The sequence below is a fragment of the Fulmarus glacialis genome, unplaced genomic scaffold, assembly GCF_000690835.1.
Source record: "Fulmarus glacialis isolate BGI_N327 unplaced genomic scaffold, ASM69083v1 scaffold6244, whole genome shotgun sequence".
In the NCBI taxonomy this organism is placed as follows: Eukaryota; Metazoa; Chordata; class Aves; order Procellariiformes; family Procellariidae; genus Fulmarus; species Fulmarus glacialis.
The window spans coordinates 8,864-28,579 of NW_009209855.1; the positions used below are offsets into that span (position 1 = coordinate 8,864).

The 19,716-nt window shown below is 40.7% G+C and overlaps 1 protein-coding gene across 1 annotated transcript in view; it reads right to left on the minus strand.

The window, feature by feature from the left end:
• PHF21B (PHD finger protein 21B) overlaps nt 1–19,716 on the minus strand; it is a 33,587-nt gene that overhangs the window by 1,040 nt on the left and 12,831 nt on the right. The window contains exons 4-10 of the mRNA XM_009576958.1: nt 18,312–18,363; nt 12,454–12,530; nt 9,597–9,651; nt 5,972–5,994; nt 4,426–4,584; nt 3,313–3,388; nt 2,253–2,356 (exon numbers count right to left, since the gene is read on the minus strand). Of these exons, the coding sequence (XP_009575253.1) occupies nt 2,253–2,356; nt 3,313–3,388; nt 4,426–4,584; nt 5,972–5,994; nt 9,597–9,651; nt 12,454–12,530; nt 18,312–18,363 (546 nt within the window). The remainder of the gene's footprint in view (nt 1–2,252; nt 2,357–3,312; nt 3,389–4,425; nt 4,585–5,971; nt 5,995–9,596; nt 9,652–12,453; nt 12,531–18,311; nt 18,364–19,716) is intronic.

The following is a 19,716-nucleotide window of genomic DNA, read 5'->3' on the forward strand; positions in this document are numbered from 1 at the left end:
TCTTGAGTCTGTTTCTTCTTGTCCTATCCCTAGCCACTTGGCAGAAGAGACCGACCCCCACCTCGCTACAACCTCCTTTCAGATAGTTGTAGAGCGTGGTAAGGTCTCCCCTCAGCCTCCTCCAGACTAAACAGTCCCAGTTCCCTCAGCTGCTCCTCCTAAGACTTGTTCTCCAGACCCTTCACCAGCTTCGTTGCCCTTCTCTGGACACACTCCAGCACCTCAATGTCCTTCCTGTAGTGAGGGGCCCAAAACTGAACAAAGGATTCGAGATGCGGCCTCACCAGTGCCGAGTACAGGGGCACGATCACCTCCCTACTCCTGCTGGCCACACTATTTCTGATACAGTTTCTTGAAACGTTTCATACAAACCTACATGAAAATGAGCATGACAGCAGGAGCCAAAGGCATCCCAAATCTCTTTCTTAGAATCATAGAATCATTTAGGTTGGAAAAGACCTTTAAGATCATCGAGTCCAACCGTAAACCTAACACTGCCGAGTCCACCACTAAACCATGTCCCTAAGTGCCACATCTACACCTTTTAAAATACCTCCTCTTCTCCAACAGGAGATAAGGAAGAATCGGTAATTCTCCTTTCCCTCCCCAGCCCCGTACTGCTGCAGCTAACATCCCATCCTTTACACTATCAACTGGCCTGAGAGGGACTATGTGAGAGACCAAAACCCTGAGCCTGTCTGCTAGACGGAAGGGGACGGTGGCCTCTCTAATATCTGAAACCTCCTGTTTTCTTTCTCCCAGTGGGCCCAGGGGTCTGGCAAAACTGGTTACTTGTCTGCAGATTGCTCCTCTTTGGCTATGGTCTAGACTACCTGGGGTAGGGGGAGGTCTCCAGTCCTGAGGAAGGGGGAGATGCTTGCTTGAAAGTCAAGTTGTTTGAAAAGCAACTGCGTGGAGCTGGTCAGAGGTTGGTTTAGACAGGTGAAATCTCAGGTGAAGGATAAATCACATTCTGTTTTTCCAAATAATACCATTCCACCTGTGGTGTGTATGAGAGTTTTCTGTTTAATGTAAATCTCTGTTAAGGCAAATGTCAGAAATGAAATTGCTCTGTGCTGGAACACCTTCAATTGTTTTTCTCCTTTCGAGTGGACATATCTCCAATAAATATAATCATCAGCTGATATTACCATTTAAATAAGACAGTGTTGCCCACTGCAAGAACCTGATTCTGCTTAGGTAGATATCTTGCTGATTTTGACAGCCCTGACACACACCTGATAGCCGACTGCACCCCCAAATGCTTTTCTTTTTCCGAACACCTCATCCCACTGCACTCCCCTACCTACTGAAGATATTCTGTACCCCAGAGTCACTTCTTCATACATATGTGTGATTCCATTATTGCTGATGGTGGCTATACACACTTACAGGGAATGTTCCCCACGGTGATGTCTTTTAATAAGTTATTGCTTTTCCTTTCACTCTATTTTAAATGTGATAAATATTTTAACATGCCCCCTCTGCATAACTGTAGTGGTAAAACAACTAGTGACCAGTTACACTTGCAACTGCCACTTTGATTTTTCCAGGGTAAGGAAGTTTCAAATATTTATTGAGACTGCCATGCCAGCTACCCCTTAAGAGTGGGCCTGAGGTGAGGTAGTCCCAAATAAGTTCCTCCACCCATGAAGGATAGGAATTATGGCTTTGAACTCAGGCCACTCATTACTGTCAGAGACTGGGCCCCATAGCACAGTACGTGTGGGTGACTTCCCCAGCCAACGTGTAGCTTTGAAACACGTTCACAGCGAAAAGGATTGTGAATCCAGTCACGAGGAGGTTACAAGATTCAGCCTCTAAGACAAGCAAAGATGGTTATTTCTACCTAATCTCAAGAGTTTTGAGCTAATGGACAAGCAGCTACCACTGGAGAACACGCTTGTGACTAAACTTTTCACCTAGAGAATGGAAGTGCCTTGAAGTCACTGGACAGATGAAAGCTATGTATGGCACTATAAGGAAGGCAGCCACAGCTATGTTGGGGGTGGTTTGCATGCAACAGGAATTCAGTCACTGGTGATTTCTCCTCCTCAGTCTGCCAAAGCAGCTTGCTTTTGTGCATAAAGAAAATCCATGTGTTTTTCCTTGGAGAGAAACACACTCATACTTGAACATCTGTAGCTTGGGAGCATAAATCATTTTCTAGCCACAAAATATCAGGTTTTCAAGCATAAATTCTTTATAAGCATCTCTGCAGGAGGCTCTGTGTCCCCAGTCAGGTGTCCTACCTTCACTGCATTGTTGAGAAGTCGATCTTTTTCTTCTAACTGTCTATGCTCACTCTTCAGCTCACTGCTTCTCTTTAATAACTTTCGCTTCTCTTCTTCTTTGACTGCGGAACAATAGGATTAAGAATGCAGAAGTTAAGAAAAGGACAGAGGGCAAAACTGTGTGCTTGACAACAGAAAGCAAAAGCATGTATTTTGAATGGTGAGTTTCAGGTCTCGTTAGCCTTTTGTCAGCAGGTACAGGCAAATAAATCTGGAGTTTCTGCTTGCATGCCGGTGTCTACGTCAACAGCTAGAACACAGGACAACCCAAAATGCGCCTTTGAGATGAATTAAAATAAATCCTTGGACCACATGTGGTCCTGGAGGTCTCCAAGAAAGAGGTGAATGGTGTTTAAGGACAGGTCAGCCACCTGGAATGGCAATAGTTCAGTGACCCTGACTGAAAAGCAAAAATCATAACAGTGCCAGACCTCTGCAAAGCTCCTTACAAATACGATCTAATGCCCCAAACAGCCCCTTGTAAGAGTGCAACAGGGAACTAAAGAAGAGTAATGGTCAGTGCAAAGATATCATACGACATCTGATACTAATGACTGCAATACCACATACTACAGAAACAATTAGGAGCTGATATTACCGTAGTATCTGAAACACTAGTCTGGCATCGTGCTACATATACCCAATTACATGGCTCTGCCTAGCCTGACTGTGTCTCTCTGCCTCCCAGGCTGACATGATTCTGCCTCAAAATCCTGTTTTCAGCCCTGTTCTCAGGAAGGCACCACTTTGATGACAGCCTCCTCCACAGAGTGAAGTTCCTGAGAGATCAATCTCAGCTTCCTTAAAGAGAGAAGATAGCGAAGGAGCAGACCGAGGGGAAGGGAAGAGAAAGTGACCTGCTGTTCCCAGCCACAGGCCCTTATGGCCCTTTGCCTAATAATGTCATGATACCCGGTAGCATTACAACACCACTTTAATATTAGTGCCATGAAGGACTCAAATGGCATCGCCCGACACGAGCAGAGAATCCCTTGTCATTAGTTGTGTTAATCCCTACCTGTTTTATGAGTAACATAGGAGTGAACAATAGCCAGAGTTCCAGTCCATGGCACATTGTCATCTTTCTTTAACACCTATAAGCCCAGGAAACAATAAAAAGTTAGGACTCCACAAAGACAGACATTAATGCGTTTCTTCCTCCAGCCTCACAGCTCTGCAGGACCAGATCTAGGGTCCTTGTCTCAGAATTCGCAAGCTGAAAAGTAACAAGACCATGATTTGAGTAGCAGTGTCTCCATTGGGGCTTACTCCTTTACACCTGACTATAAACAGCACTGCCGAACAGTGCTAAAAGGGGGTTACAAACCCTCTGTTTTTTGCTGCCGTGGCTGGAAGACATTTTTCAGTCCCTGACAAGCAGAATTCCACACTGTCAGGAGTGTTGTCTTCTCAGCATGAGAGAAGTTGCTGGTCCGTATGAAAACATGACTGCGCAGACCTAATCCTGGGCTGCTCTGCTCTCTGCAACTGCATGCTAGAATTTCCCCTTGTCATTTTCAAGGGAACGTAACAGTGATCTCAATGCTAAACACAAAGAACTCTAAGGCACAAAATCTAAGCCTCCACTTTACAATTTAGTGACACTGTACTGTTTTAGTAATTGTTTTCCTGTTCATGCAATCAGCATTATCCACAGCAACTAGACAAATTAGCATTTCTGACATGACTATGATCAATAGCTGTGTGTAATAAACATGATCTAAGGAAAAGGAAGTATTCTCCTCACAGCTTTCAGATCCACTGGTGAACAGTGTCTCCTTCTGGCACTCCCTTCCTCATCTGTAAGATTTACATTACCTGTCTGGCAACCCGACATACTGGTGGCTTTATTGTAAAGAAGGGAAGCAAAGGAAATGAAGAGACATTTTAAAAGGACAAATCTTAGCAGATGCGATTATAGGGAAGCTAAGGCACTCAGTGTATGTTCTAACTCTAGGATGATGAAAATATCAGAAACAAATGCTGCAAACTGTACTAAAAGCCTCTCAGTATTACTTTAGCTAATGTGGTCCCCTAAGCTGTGACCATAGGTTAGATTAGTTTAGTGGTACACAAATTCGAGGTTTCTCCCATTTTCTTTTCTTGGCGTGCTATGCTCCATATAGCTTACCTTCTGTTGGCACTTTGGACAGACCCAAACCCCCTTGGGGGCAGTTTTGAGGGGTGGGTCCAAGCAGTTGAGGTGATATGCTCTGGGACATGTGCCACAGGGCTGCAAGTTAACGCCACGCTTGCAAGCAGTGCAGTGTTCATCGTGGTGGATCTCATTCTGCAAGAGAAGAGGAAGGATGGCTTGGGTAAAGTCAATCCATTGAGAACTTCTCTCTATACAGCATTCAAAGCCTCTATTGCAGCAGACAGGCTCATCCAAACACAAAATCTTATTGTCAAAAGGACCTGCCCGCTGTAGAAGACGACAGAAATAATGGTGTATGATAGCAACAAATACAAACAAACAAAGAGCCAGAAGCAAGTTCCATAAATTGAAACAGATAGAAAAATAAAAACCAACTAATCAAACACAGGAGGGAGTCGACTAATATAGCCAGCTTGTGACGTAGGAATTATTTCACTTGTTTTTGATAACGTGTCACTCCAACACATGTATCACCATGCACAGCTCTATTCTGAAGCATGGGTCAAAGTCAGTATGTGGCTCACTTGTCCTTCAAGTCCAAAGCAGAAGGAAGCAAGCAAGGCAAAGTTTCTGGGGAAAAAACACAGTTCCATGTTTTATGCCCCTTGCCTCAAAGAGCAGCTAGGAGAACAGTACACTCGAGTACAACATTTTGCTATGTACCCTCTTTTGTGAACTCCTCTAGAGGGCTCCTCTGACCCTCTATTCTCCCTGGCACTAATTGTTCTCTGTTCAGACTTGCTCTGACAACCTTTCTCCAACAAGACTGATTAGTACTTTGTCTGAAGCAATATAAGAAATGAACTAAGACTCATCAACAAAGTTACAATGTCATGTAGTAAATTGCTATGCTAATCTGGTGGCAATGTTAATTACTCTTTGTATAATTAAGTGCATTTTAATAAAGGAGGTACTGATTTTGAAACTCTCATGGCTCGTGAATCATTATAAAAAACCTAAATTTTCGTAGTGCTTTTCCACAAAGGAGAATAATAATTTTGTACCTTTGTTAATTCCAAAAGCATATTTTCATTTTTAGGGATATTAATTATAATGTTTCATGATAGTTTTAGTCAGGCTTATAACTTGAATTCTAACTCAGTCCTGTCAAAAAAATCGCTCTCCAAAATATTACTCTTTAGAAATTACCTGCTCAAAAAGTCTTAATTTTAACCTCAATGTAAAGAGATTTAATCTATACAAACTAGAATGGTTACTCATTTTTCTTAAAATTTTCATTAAAACCACAAATCTGGACTAGCGATTTCTCAATCAATGGATTCTACAAAAGGATTAATCTCAAGCCTTGCATATGAAAGCCCAAGAGTTCGTCTCTTTGAAATTCTAACTTAGAGGCTCCACTTCGTTAAGTGGGAAATGTTTCACACAATCAGTATGAAAGGCAAAGACAATACTGCAATTTGGTATCTTGATAGAGACAATCAATAACCAGAAGCAAGCACTGAATTACATGGTGATGAGAAAGACACTGGTAATACAGAAATTTTGCTACACATACCTTCCAGAATGGATCCTCATTTGCTAGCATATGAAAGAAGGGCAGAGAACAGATTAGTGGGAAATACATCGCTGCAGTGAGTGTTAGTTCTCAGCTATGGCAATAATTTTAGTCAAGCTGTGACACAGGAGATCAGGACATTGCCAAAATTAACGCGGGCAGGAAAGAATGCAACAGTAAGCAGTGGAATTAGCATTTGAGATTTTAAAATTTACATTGCAGGAATCCTGTGTCTGAAGACCTGATGCTAAAAAGTCATAGTATGAGAAGCACAGACCCCATTTCAAATTTTCAAAAATTTTCATGAGGACCTCCTCTCTGCATGTCACTAGTCCAAAAGTCTTTCTTAAGGACTTCAGCCTGCTGGGTGATGAACAGTCTGGCCATGAACCAGCAAGGCACTTAAGCAGGCGCTTAACTTGGAGTATGAAAGTGGTGCCATTGACTTACCGTTAAACACATGTTTAAACGTTCAGTTGATTCATGGCCAAAATGGTCAGCTACTTGTGCAACTGACCTTTATGTTATCACCAACTCTTTATCACCAAACTACTCCCACCCAAACCGCCAAGATTTTTTGACCTTCTGATGAACCGAGTCTGTAGTGATTACATTCACAGCCTGATAAGAACAAGAACCATCAGAGCTCACTGGAAAGCAGGCCAAACCTTTCATAAAAATATTTGTGAAATTCATCACACCTTGGTCCAAAAATAAAAAGCCTGAAAATTTTAACAGCTTTATGGAAACCGCACAGTGGGTTGTAATTTTTGCTGGTGATTTGTAAGAGGCTGGTGCATGCTGTCCCAGTGACAAACAGCTGATGGAGAGGCCTTTCTTTGGACTAAAGTGGTGACAACTAAGTTGATTATTTCTGTCCTTCTGTCCTTCTTCAGCTCCTTCTCTGATCACAAATGGGAATATAGCTGCCACAGTGTCATCTCTCATATACGGACCAACCTGGGAGTTGCTTGCTGCTGTTACACGTTTGTTTTATTCACTGATGTACGCATACATGTGAAGATGCAGGCACATTCACACCACACGCACATGTAAGAAGAGGAACATAAGAATGAAGGAACAGCTTCACCTAAGTTAGACCAAAGGCTATACAGTCTGGGGTTCTTTGCTAACAGCATCCAGCGCTGCCACTCATGCACAGAGTGCAAGAACAGGGCAAGCACAGAGTAAATATTTCTACTCCAGAAGTATCCTTCCAGACGCTAGCAGTTTATGGGCTTCCCTAACCTGGAGTTTGCATCTTCATTTTTGTATTTAACATCCTTAGATAGATTTTTCTTCCATAAATTTGTCTACTTTTTCCAACAACGGTAGCATCCTTTGGCAATGAGTTCCATAAATTATCACAGACTTATAAAATCTGTAGATGTCACTTCATATACACAAATACACACACAGAGATCCACCGCGATATGACACTGTGATTACTCAGGGGATATAAATGTTATTCAGATAAACAGGGGCTTGATAATTGAAGAGTCTTTTCTGCAAATGATACATGTCAGGGGATGTGACCTCATTTCAGGTAAGACATTTTCAGATAAATGAATCTTGATTAATTGACATTTTGCTGAAAATTTACAAGAATTGTTCTCTTCTGCATTTCTGGAAATGACAGTTTTTTCCTGTACTTCATAGGGATTTTTTTAGTTTGTTTATTTCTCTTTTCAGCTCACTTTTACTATAAAGTTTTAAACATTTTAAAATATGTCCACTTCTGCCTTCTAGCTGCGGAAAAATTAAACCGAAGACAATTTTTTAAAATGAGCGTTTTATAAGAGAAGGGGCAGGCAGTTCTGCACTGAAGGTGGACAACTACATCACCGCAGTGTCAAGCTGTCTGGGCCAGCGTCTGCCTTCAGTTCAGAGCTTGCACAGTATTTAGCACAATGGCAGCTGGTGCACGTAGCTAACAAACCCCTACAGAGGTGGGGAGTTTTGCTATGAAGAAGTCCAGATTAAAATTGACAGAATATGCAGAATCCCAGCACAGATTCTGGATGCTGGAAAAACCAAAGATACAGGACTCGAAGAGGAATTCACAATTAAGGAGAGAGAGTGCTGATTTCCAAGCGGCTCTGAGACAGCCACATCACTGGAACTCTGTCACCTGCCTACTTCCTTGCAAATAAAATGGGAAACGTGGCAGAAAGAAGATTCAGAGATATCAAACCCTAACTTAAACAAAATCCACTGTGGGGCTAACAGCACGGCTTGCTAACATTGCCATTCTCTCTCATTTTTCCCATGTGTTTACATGGGAAAAACAAGTGCTATGATAAGACAAATAATAAATTATAATTTTAATTTTGAAGATAAAACTAAGCCAGGAATAACATTCTTTCCACTGGGGCTCACATGAGCATGGGCTCCTGCTAAGAGGCATGCCATCATAGCTGTTTACCGTGTAATAACCTCTCCTGTCCTCTGAGACCCTGTGCGTTAGAGGCATATGGTAAGTAGGCCAATTGCCTGCATCTAGCACATGAAGTTTTGAAGGTAGAGAGAAGGACCACTGCATGTCAGTTGGTGATCCTGTGGCGCAGGAATTCAAGGCAGGGCCAGAAAGATGAATCTCAAGCACTAAACATGGCACTTGACAGGGATATCAAGAAAACACTGAAAAACTGTCAAAACTTCGTGTCTTAATTGAAATTACCCCTGTAAATGCTCCTAATACTGAAATAATATTTGGCTTAGAAAAAGGCCTGTCTTCCCTTACCTCTAATGCACCACAGTAGAGCCTAAGTTATAAAGGCAACACGAGGGCAAGGACATAATCACATTTCTTTACTGGCTTTCTCTCCTCTTCTGAAATGCAACTCAAGCTTCTCACTTCCTCTCTTAAAATCCTACATGGGCCTCATCTGAAGAATTAAACTGTACTCAGTGTTCTCCTTGTTTCATCTCCCACCTCCCAACTCTTTGCTTTCTCTATATGTTGCACATTTTTCCCCGGAATGGGCTTCTTCACATGAGCTAATCATCATCATCCCCAAATGGTTCATTCTCAAGGCTTTTACCACGAAATTTTCAGCATTTGAAGTTCTTAAAAATACAAGATTGGAAGGCATCTTCAAGGCCATCAAATCTAAATTTATGGCTCCAGCTCTTGGAGTCAGAAAAATTGTGTGGTTTTCAGCCGTTGTTTTTAAAGCAAAAGGTATGGTAAATTTCTAGCCCTTGAGGATGGACAGCAGTTTCTTAAAGCTGATAAAAAGAGGCAGATGAAATAGTAATAGGCCCAGAATAGTAATTATTTTTTAAATCCCCATTTTTCAATATATATTTTTAAGCCCTTGGGGTTGGCAACACTGCCTTCTTCAATCAGTCCTCTCACTGCATGGTGCTTACAATACTAGAGAATGGATTTTCCACTGATTGCAGAGACTTTGGATCCATTTCTACACGGTTTTGACCTTCAGCCTTATCCTTCATTGTTTTTGCAGGAAAACCATCTATTTTCACTGCACGCTAAAAAGTGCAGGGACCTTACACAAAGTAATGCCCTATGGTACCCTAGCAGTAATTCATATGAAATCCTACTAATAAATATTTAACATGTCATTAGAATAGTGGTATATTCATTTTAAAATATGCTTACCTCTTGTTGAAAGGAACAAGGGGTTATTCAAATAATTTGATGCAAGGCGTTTCCGCTACAAGGGAAAAGAAACCAACCACAGTGTCATTGAAAAGTGCTCTGGTTATCTCTTACCATTTCATATTAACAAGCTCCATTAGCGTCCCTCATACAAAACCAGCTATCCAGAAGCCAGTTCTGTGACGTAGAGTATTCCTTGCTAACCCCTGAGACTGTCATACAAACAGCTGTATTATTTATCTGTCTAACAAGTTCTTCATAGAGCAGTTAGACGTGCATTAGATTTTATGAACAAGAGAGAAATGCAAATTGCAAATGTTACTGATTGAGTTTCAGGATATGTTCCAGAGGTCGGTAAGATCTAGCAGATAAACAATATCCATAAAGGAAAATCTGCGTAGTAAATTGTTGCTGTGAGGTAACATCTTTATTTGCGTATATAGAAATGGCGATGGACTTCCCTGCAGAAAAACATCACTACCTCCTGTGACACTTGCCTACAGTTCGTAGAAACATACTTCGTTTGCAAGCAATGTATTAGGGCCTAAGCAAAATATTTCTCTTTCAGAAGTTAATGTGTACGACCTCTAGGAGCTGGCAGCGATTTCAATCTGCTGAGGTCACCAAAGATTTTCAAACTTGCAAACACAGATCACTGGAAACCTGACTGAGATGTTTAACTAATTTAACGCAGCCCATCGCCAACTCATCGGATTGTAAAAGCTATTGGTCAATAGCAAGCCGGGCTTCATTAACAGTCTATATAACCCCTAATTGTGTCTCTGAGCCATCCTACTTGTACAGCAGGACTGGAAACAGTACCATTTTCCTCCATCAGATGTTGTTAGACTCTGCTTGGAGGAAAATTAGAGGGTTTTTGCTAATAAATGATTTATTCTGTGGTGAGTAAACTGTTCTCTTATACACGGGTGCCTGCCAGTCTGTTAATGAATTTTGAATGGATGTTTCTTCCTTCAAAAAATACCCAGCCTGAAACTTAACCCTTTCCTATGGAAAAAAAAAAAAAAAAGAAAAGAAAAAAGAAAAAAAAAAGCAAAAAGCTACCGAGGGTGGGAAATAGAATGGTATCTCAATTTTTTAAAAACAAAAAGCTTTGAAAGGAAAAAGCACAACATTCAAGTGAAGACATAAGACCGTGATCACATTTTTGTAATCAAGGAAGCTAGCATCACCACTACAGACGCTGAGCTCCTGCCGTTTTGAGGGGCATTGGCAAATAAAAAGTCTAATTTATATGCAATTTCAATTTAAACAATCATGAATTAAAGATCATTCAGTAGACTAACCGTAAATTAAACTGCACCAAAATGCCTGAAACGCCACAAAATACCTCAACTCACTGATTAGCAAATCAATCTGAGCAGCTAATTGATCAGAGAAAAACCATCTGCCTCCATTTTACTTGAACGGCATTCCCCATGGTCAGTACTTAATGACAACTCCTAATGAGGACACAGCTGATCAGCCACAGGACTCTTTCACAGACATTTCTTTCTCCATGCCATCTTTCACTTCAGGATATGCTTTTGAGAATAGCTATAATGAGAAGTATGAACTAGGGGTGCAGCAGACCGCCCCATCTCCTCCTCCATCCCTGCTCCAAGATAATTGAGGTTCTCACAAACACCGATCAGACTACAGCCATAAAACTCTGCTGCAAGTATTTTAATAAACTCATCAGGACAAAAAGGTCTAAGAGAAGACACTAAAAATTTAATGCTAGCAAGGCTAAGGTTCCTACTGTGTTAAACACTGGCCGTATAGACATCAGTATTTGCTCTGAAGAGGTTGCTAGAGAAAAGTTTAGGAGTTCTGAAGAATTCAAGTGCCCAGAGCTGCTCTGGAGTATAAAAATCTCCAATACTTTCAAAAAAAGAACAATCAAGCTGCTAAGCAGCTTGACTACTGGTGGGTTTCTTCTTAGCCTCATCTGTCTGCTGCCTGCCAACAAACACAGAAATCTGAAATGTTGGCATACCAAAAATTCTGCATCGCTTGTACCTAAATAAAGAAAAATCACTTCTGTTAGGCTTAAAGAACTCAGAACACAGAGAAATCTTTCTCAAATGGAGAGCTGGCTGCAAATCAGTTTCATTCCTGTAAGAAGTTCAAATAGTAACCCCAAACTGTGGTGAAATTTTAAAGATGGAATTTTAATAAGCTGAATAAATGCATATATGTCAGTTCAGAAACAAAGAAAAAAACAATTTCAGAAGAAGTTAAGTCTATTTATATGTTGCTTTTACACCAAGTTTGCAATCCAATATTATGTAGGACCAAATTTTGCTACTACTATAAATGTAACAGCATAAGTGTAGCAGACAACAGAGATTATCCAGAGCATTTTATTTTTAATTATGCATTATTATATTTATTATGCAGGCTTCCATACCCCCTGCAGAGCACACTGATTCTTAAACCAACACATCCCTTTTCTGAATGTCACTAATAAAAAAAGTTCTCCATTTATTATTTGGCACATAGGAAAAGAGAAATAGCAATGCAAGTTTGAACATAATGCAGCACTTCTGTTCTTCAGTTCTGACCTAAAGGGACTGTCTGCGTGGGTGAAAGTGTAATTAGGTCCCACATTAATTTAGTCTTTTTGGCCTTTATTAAAACCAAGACGAATTCTAGTTTGAAGCAAGTGATGTTGTGAGGTGAAAACCTGTTGCTTAGCTACTGAGATGAGATCTTTTCTTTCTTTTCCACATCAATATCTCTTTACAAGTAAATGTGTGGTTCTGCATTCATATATACTTTTGTAATAAGAAGCACTTAAACCTTTTATTGACATGAAATAGAACTGGGGTAAAAAAAGTGAATGATAAAGTACCTCTGTTTCCAAGAGTCCACTGTAGGCTGGATTTGCTGTGCTTCTTCTCTTTCTTTCCTGACGCTTGCTCTGGATTTCTGTAACCATGGAAAGAAACATGAATTGTGCGTTTCTCATTCATCAGGGAAAAATGTAGATCTAACTTGTTAAGCAAGATGCTCCTACCCTCAACCCCTTGGGCTTTGCGTTCCGTTTCAGTTTCTAAAGTATAATTGGGTTGCATCAGCATTGATATTTGCTGCAGTTCAAGGATTGACATTAATAAGCTTTTTCTTGTAAGATTCAGAACACAGGCATTTTTTATTTTTTCCTTCCTCCAAGGTGGACTTCTGCTGCCCTACAAGATTTTTATTATGATCCCTTCAGATATATATTCAGCAAGCATCAACAGAGAGCTTTCAAATACTATCAATGTCTGCTATTAACAAAAATGAAGCATTTAAAGCAGTTAAGCCTTGGAATTCATATCAGATAAAAGCATAGAGATCCTTTTAAATTTAATTTAAGTTGCTTTTCCTCTCTGGAGGTTAGAAAAAGCACGGTCAGAATGGCATGGCTAGATTCAGTTCTAACTAGGGCATGATGATTTATCCATCCAAAAATATACAACTTCATGATCCTGAGCATGCAAAATGTCGTTATGAGCCGTACATGTATTTGTGTCACTGGAAACAGCAGCGCAAAGATAGGCTCATCAGATTGCAACTCTGTTTGGAAAAGGGTGAAACACACACCCTTCCGCTAAATGGTAACACCTACTCAAGATGGTACTTGCCGAGGACTGCATTTAGCAACAATTAGCCATGGGCATACTTCTGTAAACACACAGAGAAAGAGGGAGCGCATTCCTCAACCACGGAAATCTGCAGGTTTAATGCTACTTTTATCTGAGCTAGGATCTCTTTTCCGCCATATGGAATTTCTTTATCCACCTCTTGATGTCAGTTCAGAATGGTGAGATTATTACAACCATGTATTTTAGAGCCTACTTTTTATTTTTATAATAAAGTAAGAGCAGACATACTTTAGCAAGGAGATCCACTCAGCACCCATCCCATGACATGAAGCGTGCACAGCTGGGCTGATGCTCTGTTCCAAAATGTTTCCTACGTGAATATTGTAAGGCAAAGTTTGGACTCTGTGCTGAGGTGCCAGAGGGATCTTGTTAGTCTAAATGCCCCCGCGATGGTGGTACCTCCGTTCTGTCTTGCTCTAAGTAAATCTCTCAGAATGAGAGGAACTGGCAGGAGCACTAGCTCTTCAGCCCAGAGGACCAGGAGCACACCCAACAGAAACTCAGGACACCATCTGGTTCTGCAGAAGGTCTAGCATCTTTCGTCAATGTCTGAGCTAAAGAGGTCTACCTCAGAACACCCTCAGCACCAGAAAATGGCCTTCAGGATATTAAGCACTATCTCCCACTTGCAATCCAACAGTAAGATACAACCCAGCTTTCAGGAGACATGGGAATTGGATTCCCAACACATAGTTCTGGTTTCCAGGCACCCTTTCCTGAGTGATGCTGATCACTTCCCCACAGAGTAAAAAAGGCCACGTACCACTTTAAGCATTGCTACAGTAAATGGTATTAGTATTGTTGGTCACGTCTTGAACATGGTGTCCCTAGAGATGAGGCCAACACTTTGCATGGATTTTGTACTGGCCTGAGTTCCAAGATATTGATTTGAAACTTTTCATTCACAAAAGACTATTGGCCAAGCCGCCACTCTTCGAGTGATGGATGTATCAGAAGGAAACTGGATAGACAAGAAAAGCAGAAGAACAACTACTTGCATATTCTAGCTGGGTTTTCCCACTGGCACAGGAACATGTCACCTCTCACGCTCAGAAGGTGTCTTCTCCTAGGGCAATTCAAAGAGTACAGGCAGCTCTGTGTTCACAGTTTGACACGAGCTAGACATATGCTGCCATGTGACTCAGGGAGCTATACAGAATCTCACTACCAAGAAACGTGTGATCCGAGGCTGCACCGAGACGTGCAATAAACACGACGGCTGCAACCGCTGCCAGCATCTTGTTAACATCCTTGGTGCTACGCAGACTCCAAACCGGAGGATCTTGTATGGGTAACAGTTCTGTCCTACTGTGAAAGTATTTCCTATGAAACGCTCGTCTGGCTATGCTGAAATCTCCATCCTGAAGCTTCCAGACTCTTTGGCATCCTCTAAAGGGAATCAGGCCTCAGCAGGAGGGTAAGTGCTAGACACGGATCTTTACTTTGGTCTCAACAGTGTGAGCTGGAGCCGTGCTTCTTGCAGCCAGGCTCCGTAACCCACGCCACGTAGTCAGTGAGTCCAGGGCTTGCAGTGTCTCAGCACCCTTGTGGCAGCGAAGGGAAAAAGTTGGAGTTAGGGTAGCCCGGGCTTAGTCTTTCAGAAGCGGTCACAGGGATACAAGACTGTGACTTCTCACTGACCCAGAAAAAGAAACAAAGAATTCGACACAGCAGAGCTTTCTGTGTCCATATCTGGGCTGAGTGTCTTCACAGGAGGACTGTGATGGATCTGTAGCTCTCTGCCCTTTTGGGTCCTAGGTTTAAGAGAGAATTTCTTCGGTACATGCTTTCACCAAGGCAACAGAAATATTTGATGGAGTCTGAATCACACATGTGGTAGATACCTGGAATGCAGCTTTGGAAGAGGAATCGCTATGGTACAGAGATAAAAACTGGCGGGGGGAAAAGTAATAGCAGTGGGACTAGATGGAAATAAAGAGAGAGGGAGACTAATGAACTGACACAGCTCTAGACGTACTCCACCCTATGCAGCCATCAGGGAGGAAGAGCACAATGTCAGCACTTTATTTATGCAAACTGTGAACAAAAAACATCCATGCTTGTGATATAAGGAGTATGTGCATCTCAGAGTGTGTCTGTCAATAATCACACCAAGATAGAACAAAAGCATACGCTGGTATACTATCTTTTGTTACTTGTTACTTCTGCTAAAAAGTATTGTGTGTACATTTCAAAACAGGGCTCAATAAAGTAAAAATAAATAATTTGTTTTAACTGATTAAAACATTCCAGTAACGTAGATGGAAATATTTCAGGGTTTTTATTTTGCTATGGTAAAACAAGATGTGCATTTTTAGAATGACCTGAACTAAAGAATTCTTTTAAAGTTTTGCTTTCTATCTACTTCTTTTTTTTTTTTTTTACACAATGGTATTGCTAAAAGGTGTTCTAATAGCCTAGAGAAAGACATTTAATATGTTACAACCATGCACTGCATCACAGAATTTGGCTATGTTATTTCTTAGTTGATTAATTAAAAAAATAGAACCCAAACAGAAAAAACCCCTCTGAACTGTAATACGTTTGACAGAGATGAATACATCTGAAGATAGCTTTATGTTGGAGGCAAAGCTTCAATGAGCGGCTCCCTTCATCAGTAAACACTCTGTACGGTCATTCTATGAGGCCTGTAATGACAATTTGTCTTCAGGGAAAGCTGTACCTTGCAGAATGTCAGTCAGTGCAAGTGCCTGTGTTCATTTACTGGTAAAGGCCCCAAAAGATGCCTCACACTCGGGCTCTGCAGAACAGAGCTCTCTTCCCAGTAAGGGGAATGATGCTCCTCTGGACGTTAGGTGGAAAGGCTGCTAGGCTGACAGAGAAATCCATATAGAAGTGGATCATAGCCCTTCACCACAAAATTAACGAAGAAAATGAAGAAAAGCAGTAACACTGTGAATTAATGATACTGAGTGAATAAGCTTTTAATGACCCAATCTTGATACAGTTCAATTCCAAAAACGTGAAATTGAGAAATACATTAGAAGTACTAAAATAAACTGAACTGTGTAATGACCACTGCTTTCTGATAAATAGCAATGGCTGATAACCGTAAATATGACATAGCACTAAAATAATAACCTTTAGCATGTGAAAGCTATAAGGGTATTTTTGGCAGTTGTAATCACCAATACTCATGAAGAAATACCCTTTCCATAGTAAAGAGCTCTTGGTGGGAGCCATTTATTTAAAGCTCGTAGGAATATAAAAAGTGAATTTGTCTGAAAGAATTGATTCTGCAGGATTAGTATTGTAGCAGTTAGGTTCAAAATGTGCGTCTCCGCACTTACTGTAGAACAAACAGAGCAGAGCCGTACTTAGCGTTTCAAACATAAGCATTAAATCCACACAAACAATTTATTAGTTCCAATAAAATCAAAGGGTAAAGAATTATTCAAAATGAAGTTCTCTCTGTTGTAAGCATAATTTGCACTTCAGCATAATTTCAAATGTTGTCCTATTTTCCTTAGACAAAGAAAACAAGAACCAGTCATCATTTGCACTTTTTGGATTATAAATCTTCTCCCAGAATTGCTGTAGCTTTTTAATTTCCGTTTCAATCCATTACCATTAAGGGATTAAAAAGGCCGATGGCTTAAAGTTTCTTTAAACTGCTTTCAAATTCTCAGTCACTGGGACATTAAATGATTTTCTAAAATGCAGATTTAGAGAGGAAAGACACTGAAAAAAGGCAACAAGACCCACAGAAAACCTGCCGCATATATTGAGGACACCTTGCAATTAAGATCCTATTTTCTCCCTAATGCACAACCTCTCTTAAAACCAAGGAACAGAAGCACAGGGAATCTTACTAAAAAGAAATCAAGCTGTAAAATGGTAGATACCTCTTGAGTCAGCACGGTATCTAAGCATGTGCCTAACTCTAAAGCACATAAAACTTAAACTCAGTGCACTGGAAATTCCTAAGTATTTTGCTGACAATGGTCCATGGGATGGGTGGTAAATGTCAGTTATCATTAACATTTTTTGTGATCAAGAATCACTGTCAGCTGACACAAATACCAGATTTTTCTCCTTATACCAGTGGAACCACACCAACTTGTATTAGCCGAGCATGTAACTAAAACACATCAAGCTGTAGACTTTTTCTTAAAAATAGCTGTATCTTCTCTGTCCATGAGAACTAACCCATTCTGCCAAGAAACCCCCACCTCATCTCACACCACTGGCAAATTTGCTGAACAAACTCTTTTTTCCCCTCTCATCTACGTTTTCAGAAAGACAAAGCTGAGGCAAAGGAAGGTACAAATCTGCTAACTCTTGCATGGTATTTTTTGAAGGTTGGAAAAGTAAACTGAACACTATGTGATACTGCATTTAGTGTATGTCAGTATTTGTTTGAACTCAGAAGCCTAGGAAGGCATGCTAGCAACCCTTACGCAAAAGCAGGATCAGACTGGAAGTTTGTTTATTTTTTGGCTAAATGGGGGGAAACGGAGGGAAGGAAGTCTTTGTGAGAGGTAGTTTTCTAATTTGCTTAAAATCTTACAAAACAAATGCCAGATTTTCACCACTATTTTACGCATTATTCTGTGGAACTCTAGAGATGACAGATGATTAACTCAGAAAATGAAAGTCCATCTCACACGGGGAAAGAGGAGAGGGTATGCTTGCTACAGAAGATCTGAGTAAACATCTTTGAACCTCGCTGATTCTTCAACCTGATCAGTGCTGGTCAGAGCCTTTGCAGGCTTTTTGCTCCACTATCGTCCCCCAGTTGTTAACACCCTTTAAAGGACTGTGATGACTGAGTGAGCCCAAACGCCAGCTTATGCCAAGCCTGCTGGTGCTGGCTGCAGAGCCAGTTCTCATGCCCCTTGAGCTGTGCAATGGGATGGGAGGCAGAGCACAGTAAGGTCACCCATTATTTTGAGGCTGAAAAGCACAATTGTGCGTAGATAACGTTTCACCAGATTTTTCATTCTCCTCCAGAGGACAGAATCACCAATTCCTCTTGGAGCAGCCAAGAGAAAAGATTTCACTCAAAAACCGAACTGTGAAACAACATATGCCATCTTACCTTCCAAATGTTCTGTTGTAACCAGTCCTAATGCTACCATGAAGGCAATTTTCTAAGGAAAAAATAAACAGGGGTTAGATTTTCTACTACAACAACCATGGTGGAAGTAAGTAAATAAACAAATCTAGCGTTGATAGAATAAACCCAGTAAAGGTCTTTTAGAAATGTGTCTTATTTGAATGCATAGTAATATGAAGAACTTTAATTGAAGATTTGCTTCAGATATGCCTGGTCAGTCACGTCCTACTTCTATGACTATATGAACTTTAGCAGTTCAGAGACTTACGAAGCCAATGTGGTATGACTACTGATTTTATACAGCACATGATCAAAATTCAGTCAATTCAATCAATTCAGTTTCATATTGCCAGCTGCTTTGTTACTCCACTCTAGAGAAGTAATTGTGTATTATTACTACTATCTGGACATGACACTGCTTTTATTCGATGTAAGCAAGCTGTATGAAGTAAAACAAGATATGATACACTTCCACTGAACTTTACAAAACTAAACAAGACATCTGAAGCATATTGAGTCTCCTCCCCCCAAAAAAACTTTCAGAAATTTCTCTTCCCAAGTTACAGAAAGAATATCATGCGCATGAATTATGAAGAGGTACACTGAACCAATATTTTCCCTCAATGGGGAGTGAACAAACATCTCCCACTGACACTGGTGAGCTCATTTTGCAGTGAGGAATCTGATCTAAAATATTACTCAGAACTCTTGTACACTATATACGCACAAAACGCATCTTCATACTAACAAATCTTCAAAACGTGCCGATGAAGTAATAGGGCAAGTACTAGAGCAGATTCTAAATCTTCTGTCAGTGATTTTTCATTGGGAAATTTTTCCTTGCGGAAGCAGTTTTGCTGAAGCTTTTATTCCATCTTTTTGATGGAAAACTGAAATTCTGCTGTGTTGTTCCAAGCCCAAACTGAACGGAACTCCTTGGGTTTGAGTCACATCTGTGGTACTGTGGGGCCTTGGGGATCTCTTCCTCTTTCTGCTGTGCTGAACAATCTTGTTGGATCATGTTACCCACGTGGCATTTTCACGAGGTGCAATTCCACAGGAGAGACAATCTGACTACGAACCCCAAGCTATTAGGAAATCCAAGAAAGCAAAGCCCACAATCCAACTCTGATAAAGCATCCAAAGACCATAGGAAGATGCAATTATCATACTCACCCAAAATAAAATGTGTAGATTGAGATCAAACTAAAATACAGTGTTTAAGAGGTAGAAGGTCAAAACATTCTGTTTCAATCAAAGAAGTGTCAGGAGAACACGTTTCAACACTTCCAAGTCAAAATTAGTTTGACCTTCTTGTTTTGTGAAAAGCCTTTTCACTGTGAAGTTTTGTAAAACAACTTTTCATTTCGGTTCAGGATAAAATCAG